We start from the raw sequence: 21,196 nt of genomic DNA, 5'->3' as shown, positions 1-21,196 counted from the left end.
GCTTCCCTTGGAGGTTGCAGCAGTCACCACCTCTATTGAATTGCTTTAATACTTTGGTCAGCTTGATAATAGAAACACATCATGGTAAGCCTATAGTCCTAGTACTTTAATATGCTGCCAAACAGAACTAGACAATGTCTTTAATCTTTTCATCACATGGGCACGGTGCAGATTTTGGTAGCAGGAAACGAAAGTTGTGTCTGTGCAGGCAAAAAACATCTGTGTTACTTTCCTGTTCTCCCCCTATTCTACAAGAGAGATAAAATTGCAGTATTGCTTTCAGTGCTTCAGGCCTGAGTAAGAGAGAGGGGTTTTCTGTTTCCTCTTTCCTCATCAGAGACTTGCTTGGAGGAAGCAGTTGCACTTGTTTACAATGTGAAGATAAACTTCTGGACTTTCCTCCCCAGGAGTGCCTCAGCAGGAAACACTTGACACAGTTTCTCAATGCGCCTTTATGTTTGAGACCTTTTCACGTTTACTAGTACAACAGAGTTTTCCCATGAGAACAAGACCATAAATAGCTCTTTCATAGACTTTCATACAACCATAGGGCTGGAAGGGGCCTACAAGACCTCTTGTAGGACTGCCTACAAGAGCAGTCCAACCCCCTGCTCGGTGCAGGAAGCCTAATTCCCAGCCGGACTCCCATCCAAGTACTAATTAGGGCTGACCTTGCTTAGCTTCCAAGATCAGACGAGTTTGGGCGCATCCAGCGGTCATGCTCAGCACCAAGCTAACCCACCTCTAGGAGGTGTTGCTAGCCTTGGTAAAGGTCAGGTCTCTAGGTTGTGTGGCTCCCGCAAGAGATGGGGTTGTTGTTGTTGTTGTTGTTGGTATTTGATTTATGTCCTGCCCTTCCTCCCAAGGAGCCCAGAATAGCTAGCAACCTATATGAAAAAACATTGTACATAAACACCGTTAAAACCATCATTCTAAAATCACAAATAGGCAATAAAATACAATAAAACCATCAGTGCAACCACCAGAGAAACGAATAGAGCATTCGCCTATACCCCCAAAGCTTGCACTAATAAAGATGTCTTCAACTGGTGCCTAAATGACAGCAGTGCAAGGGACAGCCAAATCTCTACCAGAAAGGATTTTCACAGCTGGGGTGCCACTGCCAAGAAGGCCCTGTCACATATAGTAGCCCCATAAGCCATATTCCTCAAGGGCACTACACACTAGGTGCCCTTAGGCAAGCTACGACTAGGGATTTTTCTCCTGGGTGGGATATGTATAACCTTTTTTTTAGAGGCCTTGACGTGGGTAGTAAGGACTTATTTCAGGTTGCTTTTTGTGAATAGGTTATGTGATCCTATTGATTCTTTTGGTATTGAAATGGTCTTACTGGTGTCTAAATGTCTCTGTTGGCTCTTGCCGACAGGGCAGAAGTCAAGAGGGAGGCAGAACGTGAGAGATGAGCCATAGGGAGAAAATTTCATATGTGGAGTGCCACCACTGAGATGGCCCTCTCCTCTTTTGCCCACCCATCTCTGTTACAAATGATTGCTCTTTCCCTTTTCTCTAGCCTGCTAAATACTTGCTGAGCACAGTAACCACTGAAATTTTAGTTTGAAGGAAAGTAGCTGATGGCACAGAGAGATAATAAACTTGTTCTTGAATTTATGGCAAGCACACCTTCAAATAAACATATTTCTGATGGTGGCAGTGTATGCATGTTTACCTGTAGTTCTCCACCCTAAATCCTTGAGAACTGAGTGGGTAAACCAAAGTTTATTTAACCACATCAAAAGATTTTGCATTTGTGTTCTGTGTGAAATTAAGGAGAGTGGATTCACTTTTAAGAGAGGATGATAGGCTATCAGATTATGAAATAACATCTAACTAATTTCTTAAGGTGTTTTGCATATGACACTCAAAGCACTTTCCCCATTAATGTCATCTGTAAAACCTACATTGGCTAGAATGTATATCTAGTTTCAAAACTAGTATTCTTCCACTTTCTGTCCTCTTGGCAATCAAGTTCCACGTTATTCTTTTGAAGGAAAAAAATTCTAGTCATCATGATTTTAGCGATATGTGAAGGCAAAAAATGCTAAAGGATCTGTTTAAATGGCCATTGGTGTGCATAATGGCTATAGAAAATGCCTGTTTACATGTACAAGTCCCAGTATTGGGAAAAAGGCGGGATATAAATAAATATAATAAAAAAATAAATAATAATACAAGGTTTGGTGTTTAGCACATGTTGGGGGGTACCAGAATGCCCCTTCCCAAACCCCAATCTTATGCACATGACCAGTTCACCAAAGGATTACTCATAAACAGGATTTTTTGAGTGTTTTTCCCATGGCTGCCATGCACCCATCAATCATCGGGAAAGGCACTCAAATGAAGACTGCCAATGTCTAAAGAATTCTAATCATCAGTGGTTTCCAAATAAGAAAGCCAGGGGATCTTTTTAAAGGGTTGAACAGTCTCTTCTGCACTGAAGTTTAATTAAGAATATTTCTGTTTTATAACTAGAGTGGAACTGGGCAATATGCTGGAGATGAAGCTGCCACTAAAATGGCAGCCCTGTGTTAAGTTCTCCCACCTTTTCCTGTAATATTTTGGCATATCATGCTACCATCACATTGTGCATGTCTTCCTCTTTGCCTGCACATTCCACATCATTCCTTTGTGGGGTCAGAAAATTCAACATAGGTAAGGATAAGGCCGCCTAAAGGTTGCAGGGAGAGCGGGAAGAACCTGACCCTGTGCTACCACTTTTAATGGCAGCCCCATGTTAAGAGCCATATCTAGTTCCACCCTTATCTATGACATTTTGGCATCTACTGTGTGCCTGAGAATGATAAGCAACTTATATTACTTTTGCATTAATTAGATGACAAAGATATATTATCCTCAGTTGATACAATCCACCAATTGTTTAAAAGTTTGCAATACGTTTATGTTCCCTAGGTCATCATACAGTCTACATTGGGGTTCACGTGCCCAAGAGTTACCGGAGAAGGAGACGCCACAGAAGAAGGCCCAAGGAAAAGAAAGAAAGGGAGAAAATTTCTGAAAACTCTGACAAATCTGATGTTGAAAATGCTGATGAGACGAGTAGTAGCATCCTCAAACCACTCAGTGAGTAATGAGAACTTTTGCAGTGTTTCTCAAAAAAGGTGACAGTACCAATGAGAGTAATTGTGATGGCTATTGAAGGGAAGAAAATAACTGAAAAAGCGTGCGCAGTAGCATTATGTGATGCAAAATGACATAAGTGACGAGCGATGGAGGGCGCGGAAAGGAGGTGTAGTGCCCGTTTGGCATGCATCCTACCCTTAGAGTACACGTATGTAAGGATGTGTAGAATTTGCTTTGTTTTCAGAATTGATTGAATTGATTTGATTAGACATTTTGGGTTTTCATGCACTTTGGAATTATTTGAGGATATGTTTCCCAAGATGTCAACTTAAGATAGACCCATGGAGCCCTAGACTGGGATGGCAAAAATTCCATGTTATCTTCCCCCTATTGGATCAGGGTTTCTTAGTTTTTGTACTCTCCTCTCCCAGACTTGCATAGGTTTGGACTGTAAGACTACCCCTCACTATAATGAAAATGATCATTAAAACCACCCTCTTCCCTGACATTGCTACTAACCTGCAGTCTAGGAGATTTTAACACAACTGTCTTGTCTCTTAAGAGTTCCAGGAATAGACTTGCAGGGGCTGTTGCAGTTCACAAGATTAAGGGGCGATGGGTTGCTGGTGTGCATGAAGCTTGTGTAAGGCTGATTTGCTCTAAGACTGGCTCCAGCCAGATCTGATTTAGCAAATGCTAACAAAGCTACTGAGTCTGACTGGAAGTCTAGATGCAGATTTCAGGAAAGACTGACGGGGCTTCTAGATCATAACATGGCCATCCACATTGTTACCATCTAAACTTTGGGAATATTTTTACAGATATTCTCATGTTGTTTTGAATCAAGAATGCATTTTATAGCAGGGGTACTCAAACGTTGTGAATCTCCCAAATTCTTCTATTTGCGTTGTACCTGCACTGTGCTAGGTACTATACAGAAGTGACACAGGCCTTGCCCAGAGGGGCTTGTAATTTAGTGGGTATTTTTTAAAAAGGTGTTTAATTTTTTTTAAAGGAAAAATTAAATTACAAAATAGGCATGTTACTAGTACATTTCAAGTTATAAAGAGTATCAGAAAATCCAAAAGTGGCAAAAAGTATAATCCCAGAGCCATTTGGCTTGCTTGTCCCCCCCCCCCCCCCCGGGATGTAGTGGTCTTCTATGCATTGTTTTTGCTGAGACTACAATGTAATGCATAGAAACCAGATTTCTAGAAAGTTGTCCACAAAGAATGAGTTACAGGCTGAGTTGAAATGTTGCCCATAACTAAAAGTCCCCAATGTTTTATCAAATCAACCCATAATGGGTGGCAGATGCTTGTCTTTCCATCTAGCTGAGACTTGTAATTTAGCAGCCGTTAATACTAAGATTAGATCCCTTCTAATACTGGGTAAGGCCTCTGCATCTAAGCATCCTAGCAAGACTGCAGTAGTCTCTAATGCAGCTTTCCCTCACATGGTGCCTTCTAGATATCTTGGACTATTACTTCCATTAGCCCTAGCCAGCACAGCAAACAGTTGGGGAAGATGTGAGTTATAGTCCAAAACATCTGGAGGCCACCACATTGGGGAAGACGACTCTAATGGGATGACATAGCTTATCAACAATTTAATACACTGCAGCATCCATGCTCAGTGTCTCCTGACTTTGGAGCGTGACCAACAAAAGTGGTAATATCTCCCTCTAGCTTCACATTTCCTCCAGCAATTGACAGAAAGTTGTTTGTTTATATTATGCAGCTTAGCTGGAGTAGGATGACATCTTGCTATTACCTAAAAAGATTTCTCTGTTTGAGAAAGATGAACATGGGGTTGAAGATTACAGTTTGGGCCACTTCCCTGCCTCTATTTGTGTCTGTAAGTCCTGGGACCATCCAGCACCATGTGGAGGTGTGCTTTTTGCCACACATGAGACCCAGCGCATCATAGAGTACTGAGGTTAACCCTTTGACAGAGTAACTATTTTGCTATGAGATTTTCGAACCTGGTAAGACTCCTGTTCCCCTTCATGGATCACTGCCTTGTTGTGGCGAAGGGGATTGCGTAACTCAGTGAAGCCATAAGCTATGCCGTGCAGGGCCACCCAAGACGGACTCATGGCAGACAGTTCTGACAAAAGGTGGTCCACTGGAGAAGGAAATGGCAACCCACTCCAGTATTCTTGCCAAGAAAACCCCATGGAACGTATCACAAGGCTAAAAGATATGACGCCGGAAGATGAGCCCCTCAGGTCGGAAGGTGTCCAATATACTACTGGGGAAGAGCAGAGGGAATTTCCAAGTAGTGCCAGAAAGAGTGAAGCGGCTGGGCCAAAGCCAAAAGGACACTCAGCTGTGGATGTGTCTGGTGGTGAAAGGAAAATCCGATGCTGTAGAGAACAATATTGTTTAGGAACCTGGAATGTCAGATTAATGAATCCAGGCAAGCTGGAGGTGGTCAAACATGAGATGGCAAGATTGAACATCGACATCTTGGGAATCAGCGAACTAAAATGGACAAGCATGGGCGAATTTAATTCAGGTGACCATCATATCTACTACTGTGTGCAAGAATCCCTTAGAAGAAATGGAGTAGCACTCATAGTCAACAAAAGGGTGGGAAAAGCAGTACTGGGGTACAATCTCAAAAATGATAGAATGATCTCAGTACGAATCCAAGACAAACCATTCAACATCACAGTAATTCAAGTCTATGCCCCAACCACTGAGGCCGAAGAAGCTGAGGTTGATTGGTTCTGTGAAGACCTACAACACCTAGAACTAACACCAAAAAAAGATGTACTTTTCATCATAGGGGATTGGAATGCCAAAGTAGGAAGTCAAGAAATAACTGGGATAACAGGCAAGCATGGCCTTGGTGTACAAAATGAAGCAGGACAAAGGCTAATAGAGTTTTGCGAAGAGAACACACTGATCATAGCAAACACTCTTTTCCAACAGGACAAGAGATGACTCTACACATGGACATCACCAGATGGTCAATATCGAAATCAGATTGATTATGTCCTTTGCAGCCAAAGATGGGGAAGCTCTATACAGTCAGTAAAAACAAGACCTGGAGCTGACTGTGGCTCAGATCATGAGCTGCTTCTTGCAAAATTTCAGCTTAAATTGAAGAACGTAGGGAAAACCATTAAACCATTCAGGTATGACCTAAAACATATCCCTTATGAATATACAGTGGAGGTGAGGAATAGTTTTAAGGGATTAGACCTGATAGACAGAGTGCCTGAGGAACTATGGACGGAGGTCTGTAACATTGTTCAGGAGGCAGCAACTCAATCCATCCCAAAGAAAAAGAAATGCAAGAAAGCCAAGTGGCTGTCTGATGAGGCTTTACAAGTAGCTGCGGAAAGAAGGGAAGCGAAAAGCAAGGGAGAAAGGGGAAGATATACCCAACTGAATGCAGATTTCCAGAGAATAGCAAGGAGAGATAAGAAGGCCTTCTTAAATGAACAATGCAAAGAAATCGAGGAAAACAATAGAATGGGAAAGACTGGAGATCTCTTCAAGAAAATTGGAGATACCAAGGGAATGTTTTGTGCAAAGATGGGCATGATAAAGGACAAAGAAGGCAGGGACCTAACAGAAGCAGATGAGATTAAGAAGAGGTGGCAAGAATACACAGAAGAACTATACAGGAAAGATCTGAATGTCCCTGATAGCCATGATAGTGCGATCACTGAACTTGAGCCGGACATCCTCGAGAGTGAAGTCAAGTGGGCCTTAGGAAGCATTACTAACAACAAAGCTGGTGGAGATGACAGTCTTCCAGCTGAGCTATTTAAAATCCTAAAAGATGATGCTGTTAAAGTGCTGCACTCAATATGCCAACACATTTGGAACACTCAACAGTGGCCACAAGACTGGAAAAGGTCAGTTGACATTCCAGTTCCAAAGAAGGGCAGCACCAAAGAGTGTTAAAACTACCGTACAATTGCGCTCATTTCACATGCCAGGAAGGTGATGCTCAAAATCCTACAAGCTAGGCTTCAGCAGTATGTGAACCGAGAACTACCGGAAGTACAAGCTGGGTTTCGAAGAGGCAGAGGAACTAGAGACCAAATCGCCAACATTCGCTGGATCATGGAGAAAGCAAGAGAATTCCAGAAAAACGTCTATTTCTGCTTCATTGACTACGCTAAAGCCTTTGATTGTGTGGATCACAACAAACTGTGGCAAATTCTTAAAGTGATGGGAGTACCAGACCACCTTACCTGTCTCCTGAGAAACCTGTACGAGGGTCAAGAAGCAACAGTAAGAACCGGACATGGAACAACCGATTGGTTCAAAATTGGGAAAGGAGTACGACAAGGCTGTGTATTGTCGCCCTGCTTATTTAACTTATATGCAGAGTACATCATGAGAAATGCCAAGTTGGATGAATCACAGGTTGGAATTAAGATTGCTGGGAGAATTTTCAACAACCTCAGATACGCAGACGATACCACCCTAATGGCAGAAAGCGAAGAGGATCTAAAGAGCCTCTTGTTGAGGGTGAAAGTGGAGAGTGCAAAAGCTGGTTTGAAACTCAACATTACAAAAACGAAGATCGTGGCATCTGGCCCCATCCCTTCCTGGCATATAGAAGGGGAAGAAATGGAAGCAGTGACAGATTTTATTTTCTTGGGCTCCAAGATCACCGCAGACGGTGACTGTAGCCATGAAATTAAAAGACACTTGCTCCTTGGGAGGAAAGCTATGGCAAACCTAGACAGCGTAGTAAGAAGCAGAGACATCACCTTGCCGACAAAGATTAGTCTAATCAAAGCTATGGTTTTCCCAGTAGTAATGTATGGCTGTGAGAGCTGGACTATAAGGAAGGCTGAGCACCGAAGAATTGATGCTTTCGAACTGTGGTGCTGGAGAAGACTCTTACGAGTGCCCTGGACTGCAAGGAGGTCAAATCAGTCCATCCTAAAGGAAATCAACCCTGACTGCTCATTAGAAGGACAGATACTGAAGCTGAAGCTCAACTATTTTGGCCACCTAATGCGAAGAGAAAACTCCCTGGAAAAGACCCTGATGCTGGGAAAGACTGAAGGCAAAAGAAGAAGGGGACGGCAGAGGATGAGATGGCTAGATAGCATCACGGATGCAATGAACATGAACTTGTGCACGCTCCGGGAGAGAGCGGAGGACAGGAAGGCGTGGTGTGCTATGGTCCATGGGGTCACGAAGAGTTGGACATGACTTAACGACTAAACAACAACAACAAGACTCCTGTTAATTTGTACATAAATGCTAAATTCTTGCCTTAAATGATTCAGTCACAGGCATTTGTACCACGTTACCACTTCCACCTCAGATCTAGTTAGAATGTGGTTTAAGGGCCATGGCTCAGTCGCAGAGAACATGATTTGCATGCAGAGGGACCCAGGCTCGATCCCTGGCATCTTGAGGTAGGAATAGGAAACAATCCTGCCTGAAACCCTGGAGAGCCACTGCCTGCCAGTGTCGACAGTACTGGGCTAGGTGGGCCAATGGTCTGACTCTGTATAAGGCAGCCTTCTGTGTTCCTTTTACCCATATGCTATTTACAAAAGTCAAATTAGCAAAAAAAATGTACTTAAAATAAAGTTAATAGAAACCAAATTTGTTAACATTTGTAGCAGTCCAAAATACTTGTACAACATTACTTTGCTGTTCCAGAGAGCAAAATAAAATATATAATGAAAACACAGATGATCTCCACAATATATTATACCTATAAAGGGATATTCTGAATACACATTCCTTTGGTTCTTTTGTTGTTCAGTCGTTCAGTCGTGTCCGACTCTTCGTGACCCCATGGACCATAGCATGCCAGGCCTTCCTGTCCTGCGCTCTCTCCCGGAGTGTGCTCAAGTTCATATTCATTGCATCGGTGATGCTATCTGGCCATCTCATCCTCTGCCGTCCCCTTCTCCTTTTGCCTTCTACCTAGTAAACTGCTCTTGTAAGTGTGAATTAACAAAGAGAATGGATGGACAAAGAGAATGAGCATCGTTGGAGTTTTGTAGTGAGGAGCAGAATGCAGTGGGGAAGTAAAATAATTCCAACCTTTACAAAGAGATAAATAAAGATGAACAGCCTAATAAAAAGCCTGTTAAAAAGTTGCAATGGAGGGGTGGGGGTGGGCAGGAAAGGTCACTATCAGAACAGGTCCACAAGTAAAGAGGTGCGTATCCTCTAATATTTGGCCCAGTCAAGACAGGCATAACCTTTTTTTGGTGGTGGTGGTGGTGGTGGATTGGGGCCTGGGAGATTTTTCTTTCATAATACTAGAACTCAGGGTCATCCCATTAAGCCGATTGGTAGGAAGACAGATAAAAGGAAGTACTTCTTCACACAGTGCATAGTTAAAGCATGGAATTCGCTACCACAAGACATAGTGATGGCCAGCAATTTGGAGAGGGTTAGACAAATTCCTGGAGGAGAAGGCTATCAGTGGCTAGTAGTCCTGATGGTTATGTGCTACCTCCAGTATCAGAGGCAATATGCCTATGTACACCAGTTGCTGGGGATCATGGGTGGGAGGGTGCTGTTGCACTCATGCCCTGCTTGTGGGTTTCCCACAGGCAGCTGGTTGGCCACTGTGTGAACAGAATGCTGGACGAGATGGACCCTTGGTCTGATCCAGCAGGGCTCTTCTTATGTTCTTAGATATTCACCCATTCGCCAAACAACATCTTCTTTTGGAAGTCCTGTTTTGCACCTTAATGACTCGGAGGAAGGGGTTTTACTTTGTTTCAGAGAATATCCCCTACTTTTAAGCCTGAAAAGAGGCTATTTCAGTTACTCTGTCTCAGCCTGCTTAGGGCTTTAAAAGCAAAACCTAGCAGTGTAGCATCCTCTACAAGGCAGATACAAAAATCTTCTCTTTTCATACCACAGTAGAAGCGCAGATTTAAAAATAAATGAGATTCACGTGTTTCCCCCTTCAACACTAGGTGCAATATTCAGGTCCTGTTTCGCCACTGCTTGTAGCATCCAAAGTATCTCTGAGTGAAGGGTTGTTATCTCACAATATTTGATCTTGTTTGCATGGGCACTTGAATGATTGAGCTGAAATGCCATACGTATGGCTTTGGTTTCATTTGGAAAAAGAAGTGACCACTAATGTGGATCTGACTTAGCTTCTAAAATTAATCTGTGCTTTGCTGTTCTCTCTCTTTCTCTGTGTGTGTGTTTTCTGTGAGTGTGTAATGTAACCTTTGCTACTGTCTCAGCGGTAACCGTGTCATCCAAGGCCTGAGGTTAATGTGCAGCTTTTAACGTTTGTGATTCAAAATGCAGCTTTCCCTGGAAAGTAAATGCTGCATAATCTGATTAGGCAGAAAGCTAGCATAATTCAGACTCCAGTTTTTTGGAAGGCAGCCATCTGTTTGGCTTCATGCTTGGATGGTGCTGGGCAGTACCTGTCTTTAGGGAATGTGCTTGAAAATTAGAAGTTGAGATAAGTAATGATTTAAGCACTTGGAATGGACTATTGGAAAGAGATGCCAGTAAATCCATTATCAGATTTAAAAAATTAGCTAAACTGCATGGCCCTATGTAGGCCTATACAGATGATATTATACCATGGTTATGTCTGAATATCTATTCTAAAGTATATGTAAGGATTGACTGGAAACCAGAAATGGAAAATTGTGGTTCAAAGTGGATATGTAAACCATGGTTTATATGTTAGGTATAAGTTATAATTTTTCCAACTGCGCTGAGCTTATTGTGGTAAAAACCAGTTTCTCTTTCTCTCCAGCCTCTCTGCTTGCAAGGTGACAAGCTGGTCTCTAAAGCACCTCTGTGGGCACAGTTTAGCTCAAGTTAACCGTACATTTAACAAGGGGTAAGGCAGTAAATAACAGTAACCATGGTTAAACATCCTGTTTGCACTAAGCCAGTGTGACTTATTTGTATATCCAGGATTCTGCAACATTCACATGGTAAAGCTGCCTCGTAACATGATGAACAATGGTGCTGTCTTGGACAGGATAGCCTCTGCTCCACCCAGTGAAAAGTACTTTACAAACTTTGTGGTTCTAGGTAATGCTACTAAGCCACAAGTCATCTTCAGTGGAATGATGTGGGAGTTCAGTACTCTGAATTCCCACCTCAAAATATTACTGGGAAGTGGTGATATTAATTATCATCGGTCACCTTGACCTTGCATTTTTTTTTACTTCCATGTCGAGCCAGCAGATTCACTGACTCTTCTGGTGTCCCAGAGGATACTTGTTAATATCAGTTACTGGCAGCTACCATTTTGCCTGTAGAGCAAGCCAGCACAACTTGTGACCTGCCAGTCCAAATACAGCCTAACAAAGATGTATGGCAGCCCGCCAGGGGCTTGATGAGTCTTCTTGTTTTTACTGCCTTCCTGGGACTGCAAAAACAGGAGCTGTCAAACACCTGGGGAGGGGAATAATACAAAGGCTGGTTGAACATGTTCAGTGTGGTTGGTCACTAGTAGATGGTGTCATTGAGCTGGGAGGTACTCTTGGCTACCACAGTTCCTCCTCCTCCTCCATTAAATTTCTATACTGCCGCATAGCCGAAGCTCTCTGGGCAGTTTACAAAGATTTAAAACATTTACAACATGCAAAATTTAAAAACATAAAACACACACCAACAGACAGTATATACTTGTTGCGTTTGATCTTTATTGATCATTTGTTGTTGTTGTTGTTGTTTAGTCGTTCAGTCGTGTCCGACTCTTCGTGACCCCATGGACCATAGCACGCCAGGCCTTCCTGTCCTGCGCTCTCTCCCGGAGCGTGCTCAAGTTCATATTCATTGCATCCGTGATGCTATCTAGCCATCTCATCCTCTGCCGTCCCCTTCTCCTTTTGCCTTCAGTCTTTCCCAGCATCAGGGTCTTTTCCAGGGAGTTTTCTCTTCGCATTAGGTGGCCAAAATATTGGAGCTTCAGCTTCATTATCTGTCCTTCCAATGAGCACTCAGGGTTGATTTCCTTTAGGATGGACTGATTTGACCTCCTTGCAGTCCAGGGCACTCGTAAGAGTCTTCTCCAGCACCACAGTTCGAAAGCATCAATTCTTCGGCGCTCAGCCTTCCTTATAGTCCAGCTCTCACAGCCATACATTACTACTGGGAAAACCATAGCTTTGATTAGACGGACCTTTGTCGGCAAGGTGATGTCTCTGCTTCTTACTTTCAAAGCAAGAGTCCTATGACGCAGGTAAGTAGTATAATTATCTAGGTAAGGAACAGAGGTTGACAGAAAACGGGCCAGTTTTGATATAACAGTAAACCATAGTTTAGTGGAAGATGAACGAGCCTCAGGAATGCTTGTCCTTCGTCTTCCTGTTTTTAACCAATTATGGTTTATTGTTACATCCAAAAAGGACAACGTGTGGTTAGTTTAAATACTGGTTAGTTTAAACCAGGGAAAGAACGCTTCCAGTCTTCTCTTTGCAGCCACACCAGAGGAGGGGAGGAGTATGTGAGCCTATGGCTTGTGGCTTCTCAATGATATAACAGCAAACTATGGTTTAGTGGTACATTTGAACCAGGACAATGGCTTGTTTTAAATATTCAGTGGTCTGTTCAGATGTAATGACAAACTATAGTTATTCATTATGAAATTGAGTCTGCATGAGATTAGGGTTTCCGTGCTCCCCCTCTTCCCCTGTGTTCCTTTCACACATGAAGGAAAGATAAAAAGCTTTCACTAACCAGAGTTCTCTGTTATGTCCAAGCTTGGGGAAATAACTGTGGTTACTTAACAAACATGATATTAAGCCACAGTTTTAATTGTGACTTTAACTAACCTGAGTTTGAACAGACCACACTTCTCCAAGTTCAGATGGAAGAGGGAGCTGTGTTTAATTTGAAAGCAGAAATTTTTGATATCCTGTGCAGAGGACAGAAGCGGGCAGAATGTGTGAACCTGCAAGGTTGTTCTTGCAAAGACAAACCATGGTCTGTTGCTGCATATGAAGCAGCCTGTTGAGTTCATGCTCAAGCTGGGTCTTTCAGATCCACCACCTTGTCCACTGGATTCATCTGTGTACTGGATTCAGTATTGTGTAAATTGCTTCCTACAAAGACTGGACATGATCCACTGAAAGTATCTCCTACACAGCCTTGAGCAAAATGGGAGCTGCATAAGAGCATATTTGTACCAAAGTTCCAAAGCAGAGAGGAGAGGTAAAACAAGAGCTGGTACAGCATAATGACTGAGATCTGGGATGTCCCAGGTTCATGTCTCACATTGGTCATGATTCTCCAGGTACTCTTAGTTTTTCAGCAGTCTCTTACCCTCAGCACCCTCCCCGCCACTGCAATATGTGGGATAATGCTAGGCTGACCATACGTACTGTTTTAAACGGGTCAGTACCATTTTTTTCATATTTCCCAACCGTCCCGTCATTTTAATATAAATATCAATTTTGTCCTGTTTTTAATTTTCTGTAAAAAAGTGAACGCGTTTATCATAAGGCTCTGTGCTAATCAATGCGTGCAGTAAAACTACTAGTGTGATGAAAGAGGAAGTTCCATTTACTTTTATCCAGTCAGGGCCAGGCTTCTTGAGCTAGCAACGATCAGACGCCACCCCCTTGCTTGTCTGCAGTGGCGGGGAATTCAAGAGGCATCGCTAAGCCCCATTCAGCGTGTGGGAGCCAGGAGGGCGAGTCTTGCTGCTATTTCTACCATCATTCTGCCCACAGAGATTCTTTCTGCCCTACATTCAGTTTGATTCGGACTTTTCATACTAATATTTTCGTTCAACAGGCTGTTAGCTGTTTTTTTATTACAGCAGAACTCTCCGCTGTAATAAAAACCCCGTCCCATTTTTGTCATCCCAATATCCCGTTTTTGTCTCAAGGAAATATGGTCAGCCTAGATAATGCTAACCTACCTTACAGGATAGAAATCCAACCTCGGCTACAAACTCAGTTGCCTGGTTCACATGTAATGACAACCCAGAGTATGCATTGAATATGGGTTGTTGTTGAATTGTGAATAGTTGTTATGTACACTGTGGTTTAACTATGGGTTCTGAACCACGAACAACCTGGGAAAAGAACCCATGGTTTGTTCTTGGGTTGTGAACTCTGGGTTGTTCGTGGTTAACAGCCTATAGTTAAACCATTGTGCAGGGTATGCACATAATGACAACTCACGATTCAACAACAACTCACAGTTCATCGACAGCACCTACTCACCCCATGCTCTGCATTGTTCTTATGTGAACCAGGTCACTCTGTGGCCGTAGGTTAATGGCAAATCAGATTGACCACCTGCAATATGGTGTTAATAATACCAGTCCAGTGCTTGAATTATGTGGGAAAATGTGAGGGGGTCCTTAGTGAAATCCACAAGCCCCACCCCTAATCTGCCCTCAATTTTAGTTGAAGCCCCCCCCTTTCAAAAACAGTCACTAACGGATCTATTAGTGACTGTTTTTAAGAGGGCCAACACCGCCCCCCCATCCCATAATCTGAGCACTGTACTGGCCTCCCGTACAAGATCTCAACACAAGAAATTACTTGCTGCTGCTACCATTAGCTCTACCTGTCATGTCTGATGAAGAGCATAGAAAGAGGCCGCAGCCACCTGTAGAGGTATTTGAACTGATCAGAAGTCCAATATGTCAGGCTGACTTGAGTCCATTTTGTGTATTTGTGCACTTGCAAGAGGGCCATGTAAGAAGCTTTGTTTCTGTTTCATCCCTGGAAGCTTTTTGTTTAGCTATGCTGTGAATCATATCCAAGAAGGGGGAGACTAGCTCAGTGGGAAAGCACACGGTCTGCATGTAGAGGCTCTGGGTTCAACCCCTGGCAACTCTAGTTAAATTATTATTATTATTATTATTAATTACATTTCTATACCACCCCATAGCCAAAGCTCTCTGGGCGGTTTACAGAAGTTAAAACATTAAAATGCAATATACAATGTTTAATGAGCTTCCGCCACGCATTAAAAACGTGGTTGTTCAGGCAGGCATTTGGGGTGGGTTAGGGTATTTTTTAGAAATATGATGTTTTTAATGTAGAATTTTATTGTCTTAAACTGTTTTTATTATTTTACATCGTCCAGAGTGGCTGGGTGACCAGCCAGATGGGCGATTAATAAATTTAATAAATAAATAAAATCCATTTAAGCACACAGACAGTATACACAAACAACATATAACTAAAAACAACTTTGAACAGTCAGTCATAACTAAAGACACATCCAGGACTGATTAAAACTCATCATGTGCTGCCAAATGCCTGGGAAAAGAGATAGGATTAAAAGAATTAAGTAGCAGTGACGGGAAGGAAAGACCTCTGCCAGAGAGCTTTTGCCTGTCGGAGTAGACAATTCTCTCCTAAATGGGAAAATTGGCACTCTATAAGGCAGCTTCTTATTCCCTGGAATGCCTCTGGAAGGTCTTTTCCTGTACAGCTGTTAATAACAATAGTGCTTAGGGCAGCCTCTCCAAACCTGGTGCCCTCCAGATGTGTTGGACTACAACTCCTAGCATCCCCCAGGCAGCATGGGGGTTGTAGTCCAACACATCTGGAGGGCACCAGGTTGGGGAGGACTGGTTTAGGATGAATGTAAAAAAGCACCCTAATCTCTTGAAATGAGCTGTCTATATTATCTCTTGTAATCCTTACGACTTGCTTATAAGGTAGGCTTCTGTTATTTATTATCCCCATATTACAGAGGGTAGAACCTGGCTTGCGGTTGCCCAAGGCCAACTAGTGAGATGAAACTCAAACTGGGGACTTTCTGGCTCATGCCACTGTGCCACACCAGCTTGCAGTCCAAGCATGTGCTCAAATGCTCTCCTTGTGTGTTTTTGTGCCACCCACCACTGATGTCCCGACCCCTCAGCCAACTTGTTGCAACGGTAGTGGTGTGTTGTTTCACGTCGGGCCACGTTGTGTGCATCTTGCCTGTGCTTCCATCTGAACCTGGCTACCTGGCTCTCTGTCTTACCTTACACGAATCCAGAAAAAATTGTTATGGAAAGGTACAGCTTGTCATCAGAGAGAACAACACAAACACAACTCTGAAGCCCAGTTCTCACGCCCCTGCATCATGGCTGGTGCTTCACCAATGCTTCCCCAACCTCTGTTCACATGCTGCAAACTTAATGTTTAGGGCTGCAACCTTGAACTGATTAACTGGTGGGACTGGTTGATTAAAAATGTTTTAAGTTGCAATCCCATCAACACTTCCCCGAGAGTAAGTCCCACTGAATTCAGTGGGGCTTCCTTCTGAGTAGATATGTATAGGATTGCATTGTTTATTGACTAAAAAGGCATCCCCAATTAACGAGACACTTGTCTTTGAAAATGTTAATTATTCTTAATATAAGTACTTTAAAAAATGGAGATGGCAAGCATCCTCTTTCACTGTCACACAGGAGCCTGTTCTAAGGTTGCGCCTGCTGCAACACATGCATTCACCATCTAAAAAAATAATGTGCTTTTAAAAATTCAAAACGGCTGTTTTAGTCGGACATAGATTTATGCACATTTAATCAGTTAATTATTTAAGCTTCATTTGATTAAAGAAGTAAGGTTTCTTTATTTGGGTGACAGACCTAGTAATGTGTAAAAATACCAGTTTACATCGGTCATTCCCATGCCCTCTGGCCCCAGTGGAGGTACAAATTGGTGGCTTGGTATGAACTGGTGTGATTGCTTTTACCACTTACTCATGGCCCATTGGAGCCAACTACCGGAAAGCGGTTATATGGCAGCCCCATGCATGCCATGGAGGTAACCTGTAAATGTGGCATCTGCCCTTCTAAAAGTAGACCAGGAGAATGCTTCCAAAAGGTGGGATCAGGGATTAAAACCTAGTTACCTCCTTTGATTTTAAAGAACAATGAGATCTTGGGGTCAATACAGCAAGCAATCATTTCCCAAAGGTTTTGTTATGGATATGGAAAGGGTCTGTGGCTAAGCCATTAAGTGGTTACATTTCATACTGGCATTTGCTCCCTGCATAGCAGAGCATTGGCTACCTCCCTGTCCACTTCTGGCAACGTCACTTGCACTGCTTCTGGTCACCTGCTGTGTCTTTGCTTGGCAGACTAATTGCAGCTGCGTCAGGGCACTGATTGGGTGACCTGGTCCCACAAAACACATTAACAAAGCAATTGGCGATTCGGTTATGTGAGCCGGATATAGTATACAGAATACAGAGAGTATCCCATAAATTAATCATCACTGCCTATTCACTGACCCATTTCATCTGCCAGGCTGATTGTTTTGTGGGTTTGGATCGACAAAGGAAATTATTTCATTTGTGTACTAGTTTTTTCTTCTTCTTTTTCATTTGCTTGAAGCCAAATCTCGCCCACCTTTCCTTTTCCCTTGGCACTTTGCTCAGCTTCTCATTTGGAGAACCAGCAAGAACCTTTGCAATTAAAGGGAAAAAGAAATGAAGAATTTCAGGTACAGCATTGGGCAAGCTAAGCAATTACTTTGCAGCCCTCCAGTTTGAGTTACCCTCTTATTTGTGACCTTTGCTGGTAGCAGTTGTGGCTGGCATAATCTCTTTAGAGCTCCAAATCCTTTCCCACCTCTACACCCTGGACCTTTTGCAGTAGGCTGCATGCTAGTTCATTTTATTTATTTAAATGTTCATATTTCGCCTTTCTGTCTTAAAGACACCCAGGGCACCTAATCATTCACATTAAACCTTTCACACACTCAGCTGTAAAAGAATACAGTGCAGGAGAAACCTCAGAAGCCAACCTGGCTCATCTGAAGCAGGGTGAAATGATTAGCTATTTAATACTGATGGAGCATGCAGCTAAATTCTGCTAGGTTATTTGCCTAGACCACAATAATTGGGAAATGCTGGCAAACTTAACAGCTATAAAGATGTCAATTACCAAAATATGGGAAACGAAGGACCCTCCTCCTCATTCAGGACTGGTTTTATAGAACAGAGGTAGACAGACTTCAGGCTTGCAGGATCTACTTTATTTTATTTTTTTACTAGAATCTCAAGATCCACCAAGCAGAGCAAAATAGAGGCTATAATGGTGGTGACAGAGCAAGATGCCCTATGATGTTTCAATGCCAGTTACCTAATGCATTGGGCTGACCTGCATGTACAAATCTATAGATCAGGGATTCCAACAACCTAATTTCTTTTTTGGGAGGGGGAATGGGATTGTTCTATTGTTAAACAATTGGAAGTCAGAAACCTTGCTAATCTGCCTTATGCCCACTCCTGTTGTAGAATATGGGATATTGCATACATGATTGAACTCACCAACTGTATATAAGAGAAGGAAAGCAACAAGAGAAGCATTTGAACAAAATTGGACTCTGTATTGCAGGCGTGGGCAGAGTTTAGGCTTGTCAGATCTACTTTGGTTTTTACTGGAATCCCAAGATCCCAACCATACCCTGGTGCAAAAGACATACACTTAGAATTAAAGAACATGGGTGCTTCTGAGCACATCCTGATCCTAGAATTCCTTTGTTCAGTACAGAACTAAACTGAGCTCAAAATAGTTTCACACGAAAGTCCATTCCTGGTTGCCCCAAGCTTTCTTCATTTCAGTATCCTAATTTAGGTGGAAAAATCATTTTGTTGTTGGTATTAACAATTGAGAGTCAGAAACCCTTGTGATCTACTACAAATCACCCAGAGGTCTACTAGTAAATCCTGATCTGCCTTCAACCCACCCTTGCTCTGTTGCATATTCAGATGAAAAGTCTGGGGATGTACATGCATGTAATTGATTTTGTTCACTGTAATTAACTTTAGAATTAAAGTACTGTTAATAATAAAAATATATGAGCAGGAGAGAAGTGAATCAATCAGTGGATGTGGGTGGTTTTAAGGAAGAAGATATAAGACTCGAATTGACATCAGGATTTGGGTGTTCTAGGATGATTGATAACCTTTGGGCAGGATTCCTTTTAGAAGCATGCAACCTCTTCACTCCCCACCCCTCAGCTTTCTGTTTGTTTTGCTTTGGTTACTCAGGTTAATATCTATAATATTTCCTGCATTTTGGGATGAGTGATACTCTTGTCAAGAAAAAGAGCGTTTGTGGAGATCTATTTATTTATTTATTTATTAAATTTATTAATCGCCCATCTTACTGGTCACCCAGCCACTCTGGGCGATGTACAACCCACCATAAAACAATTTAAAACAATAAAAATTTACCATAATTTTTTTTTTTAAAATACCCTAACCCACCCCAAATGCCTGCCTGAACAACCATGTTTTTAATGCACGACGGAAGCTCATTAAAGAGGGGGCATGACGGAGTTCCCGTCTTTAATCTACCCATTGAACAGGGTTTTGTGTTGGCCATTGACAATTTCTTGAGAAAAGTAGCAGGGTGTGGTGAGGTTTGCCAACCTTAAGTAGCACATCAATTTTGTAAATACAACCATTTTGCTAGTGGGCACTCACAAGGTGTTTCCTTCTGTATATTCACATGCAATCACGTGTGCTTGTGTGGGCATGTGTATTGTCCATCCCACACTTAGTTGCACCTGTGCCATATTAGCTGATCATTCCATAAGGTGTTGCAACATATGGTTAACCAGTTAAAAACATTTTAATTAGAAAGTTGCCCTCAATCAGCAGGTATTTTAAAAATAACAATTGTTGTTGTTGTTCAGTCATTCAGTCGTGTCCGACTCTTTGTGACCCCATGGACCATAGCACGCCAGGCCTTCCTGTCCTGCGCTCTCTCCCGGAGTGTGCTCAAGTTCATATTCATTGCATCAGTGATGCTATCTAGCCATCTCATCCTCTGCCATCCCCTTCTCCTTTTGCCTTCAATCTTTCCCAGCATCAGGGTCTTTTCCAGGGAGTTTTCTCTTCGCATTAGGTAGCCAAAATAGATGAGCTTCAACTTCAGTATCTGTCCTTCCATTGAGCACTCAGGGTTGAGTTCCTTTAGGATGGACTGATTGGACCTCCTTGCAGTCCAGGGGACTCGTAAGAGTCTTCTCCAGCACCACAGTTCGAAGGCATCAATTCTTCGGTGCTCAGCCTTCCTTATAGTCCAGCTCTCACAGCCATACGTTGCTACTGGGAAAACCATAGCTTTGATTATACAAACCTTTGTCAGTATGGTGATGTCTCTCCTTCTTACTATGCTGTCTAGGTTTGCCATAGCTTTCCTCCTAAGGAGCAGCGTCTTTTAATTTCATGGCTACAGTCACTGTCTGCGGTGATCTTGGAACCCAAGAAAATAAAATCTGTCACTGCTTCCATTTCTTCCCCTTCTATATGCCAGGAAGGGATGGGGCCAGATGCCATGATCTTCGTTTTTGTAATGTTGAGTTTCAAACCAGCTTTTGCACTCTCCACTTTCACCCTCAACAAGAGGCTCTTTAGATCCTCTTCGCTTACATTCTTTTAAAGATAAATACTTACAAAAATGGCAAGTGGTAGGTAACATCTTGGGAGAGGCATTCTCCCCCTCACAGGAATGCCTCTTCTAGGATGACGTATGCCATAATACACAAAGGTATTGTCTTAAACCAAAGTACTTCTTTAACTTTAAAACTTACTGTTTTTGTTCATAGGGAAACTTAATTGATAAATCAGTTAAAACTCATCTGATTAACCGACTACATTTTCCTTTAATGGATGACAGCCTGAATTCCTAGTTGTACAGTCCTCAATTTGTCTACTCACTTGAGGAACTTGTAACTGCGGGGGATAAAAAGGAGCAACATGAAATCCAGATCAGAAAAAGAGGCGTGAACCTCATGGTGCAGAAGGAAATAATAGAATTATTATTTGTCCTTTGAGAGAATGCTTTGTACTGCTGTCTGACCCTCTTCTTGAACCAAGAGTAAAAGAAGTTCTCATACAATCATACACTTGGGGTGTTGTTGGGTGTGCATGATCAGGTGGGCAGCATGACAGCAGTACAGGTAAAAGCCACATTCTGCTACATAATGATTCATGACCATCATGGCCTTGATATCAGAAGGCGTTGCTCGACAGCCTTACAATGGGTTGCTTTTGAGAGAGGCTCTTGAGTGAATAAACGTGAACAATATCCTAATTGTTCCCCACCTCTGCTAGTTGCTTTCCATAGTCCATAAAGACAACCAAACTATCCTAGAATGGGCATCTCACTCTGTTGCAGGGAT

General features: G+C 42.5%; 1 protein-coding gene across 7 annotated transcripts in view; it reads left to right on the top strand.

Annotated features, from left to right (window-relative positions):
* SLC4A4 (solute carrier family 4 member 4) overlaps nucleotides 1-21,196 on the top strand; it is a 257,294-nt gene that overhangs the window by 53,582 nt on the left and 182,516 nt on the right. For all 7 annotated transcript variants that reach the window (XM_084855374.1, XM_084855373.1, XM_084855371.1 and 4 more), the window contains exon 3: nucleotides 2,929-3,099. In XM_084855374.1, coding sequence (XP_084711500.1) covers nucleotides 2,929-3,099 — 171 coding nt within the window. The remainder of the gene's footprint in view (nucleotides 1-2,928; nucleotides 3,100-21,196) is intronic.

This window comes from Heloderma suspectum, chromosome 5, assembly GCF_057233095.1.
Source record: "Heloderma suspectum isolate Gila_16-S chromosome 5, 16-S_ref, whole genome shotgun sequence".
Classification (NCBI taxonomy): Eukaryota; Metazoa; Chordata; class Lepidosauria; order Squamata; family Helodermatidae; genus Heloderma; species Heloderma suspectum.
Note: the sequence above shows the minus strand (reverse complement) of the source record. Positions and strands in the feature narration are given on the sequence as shown.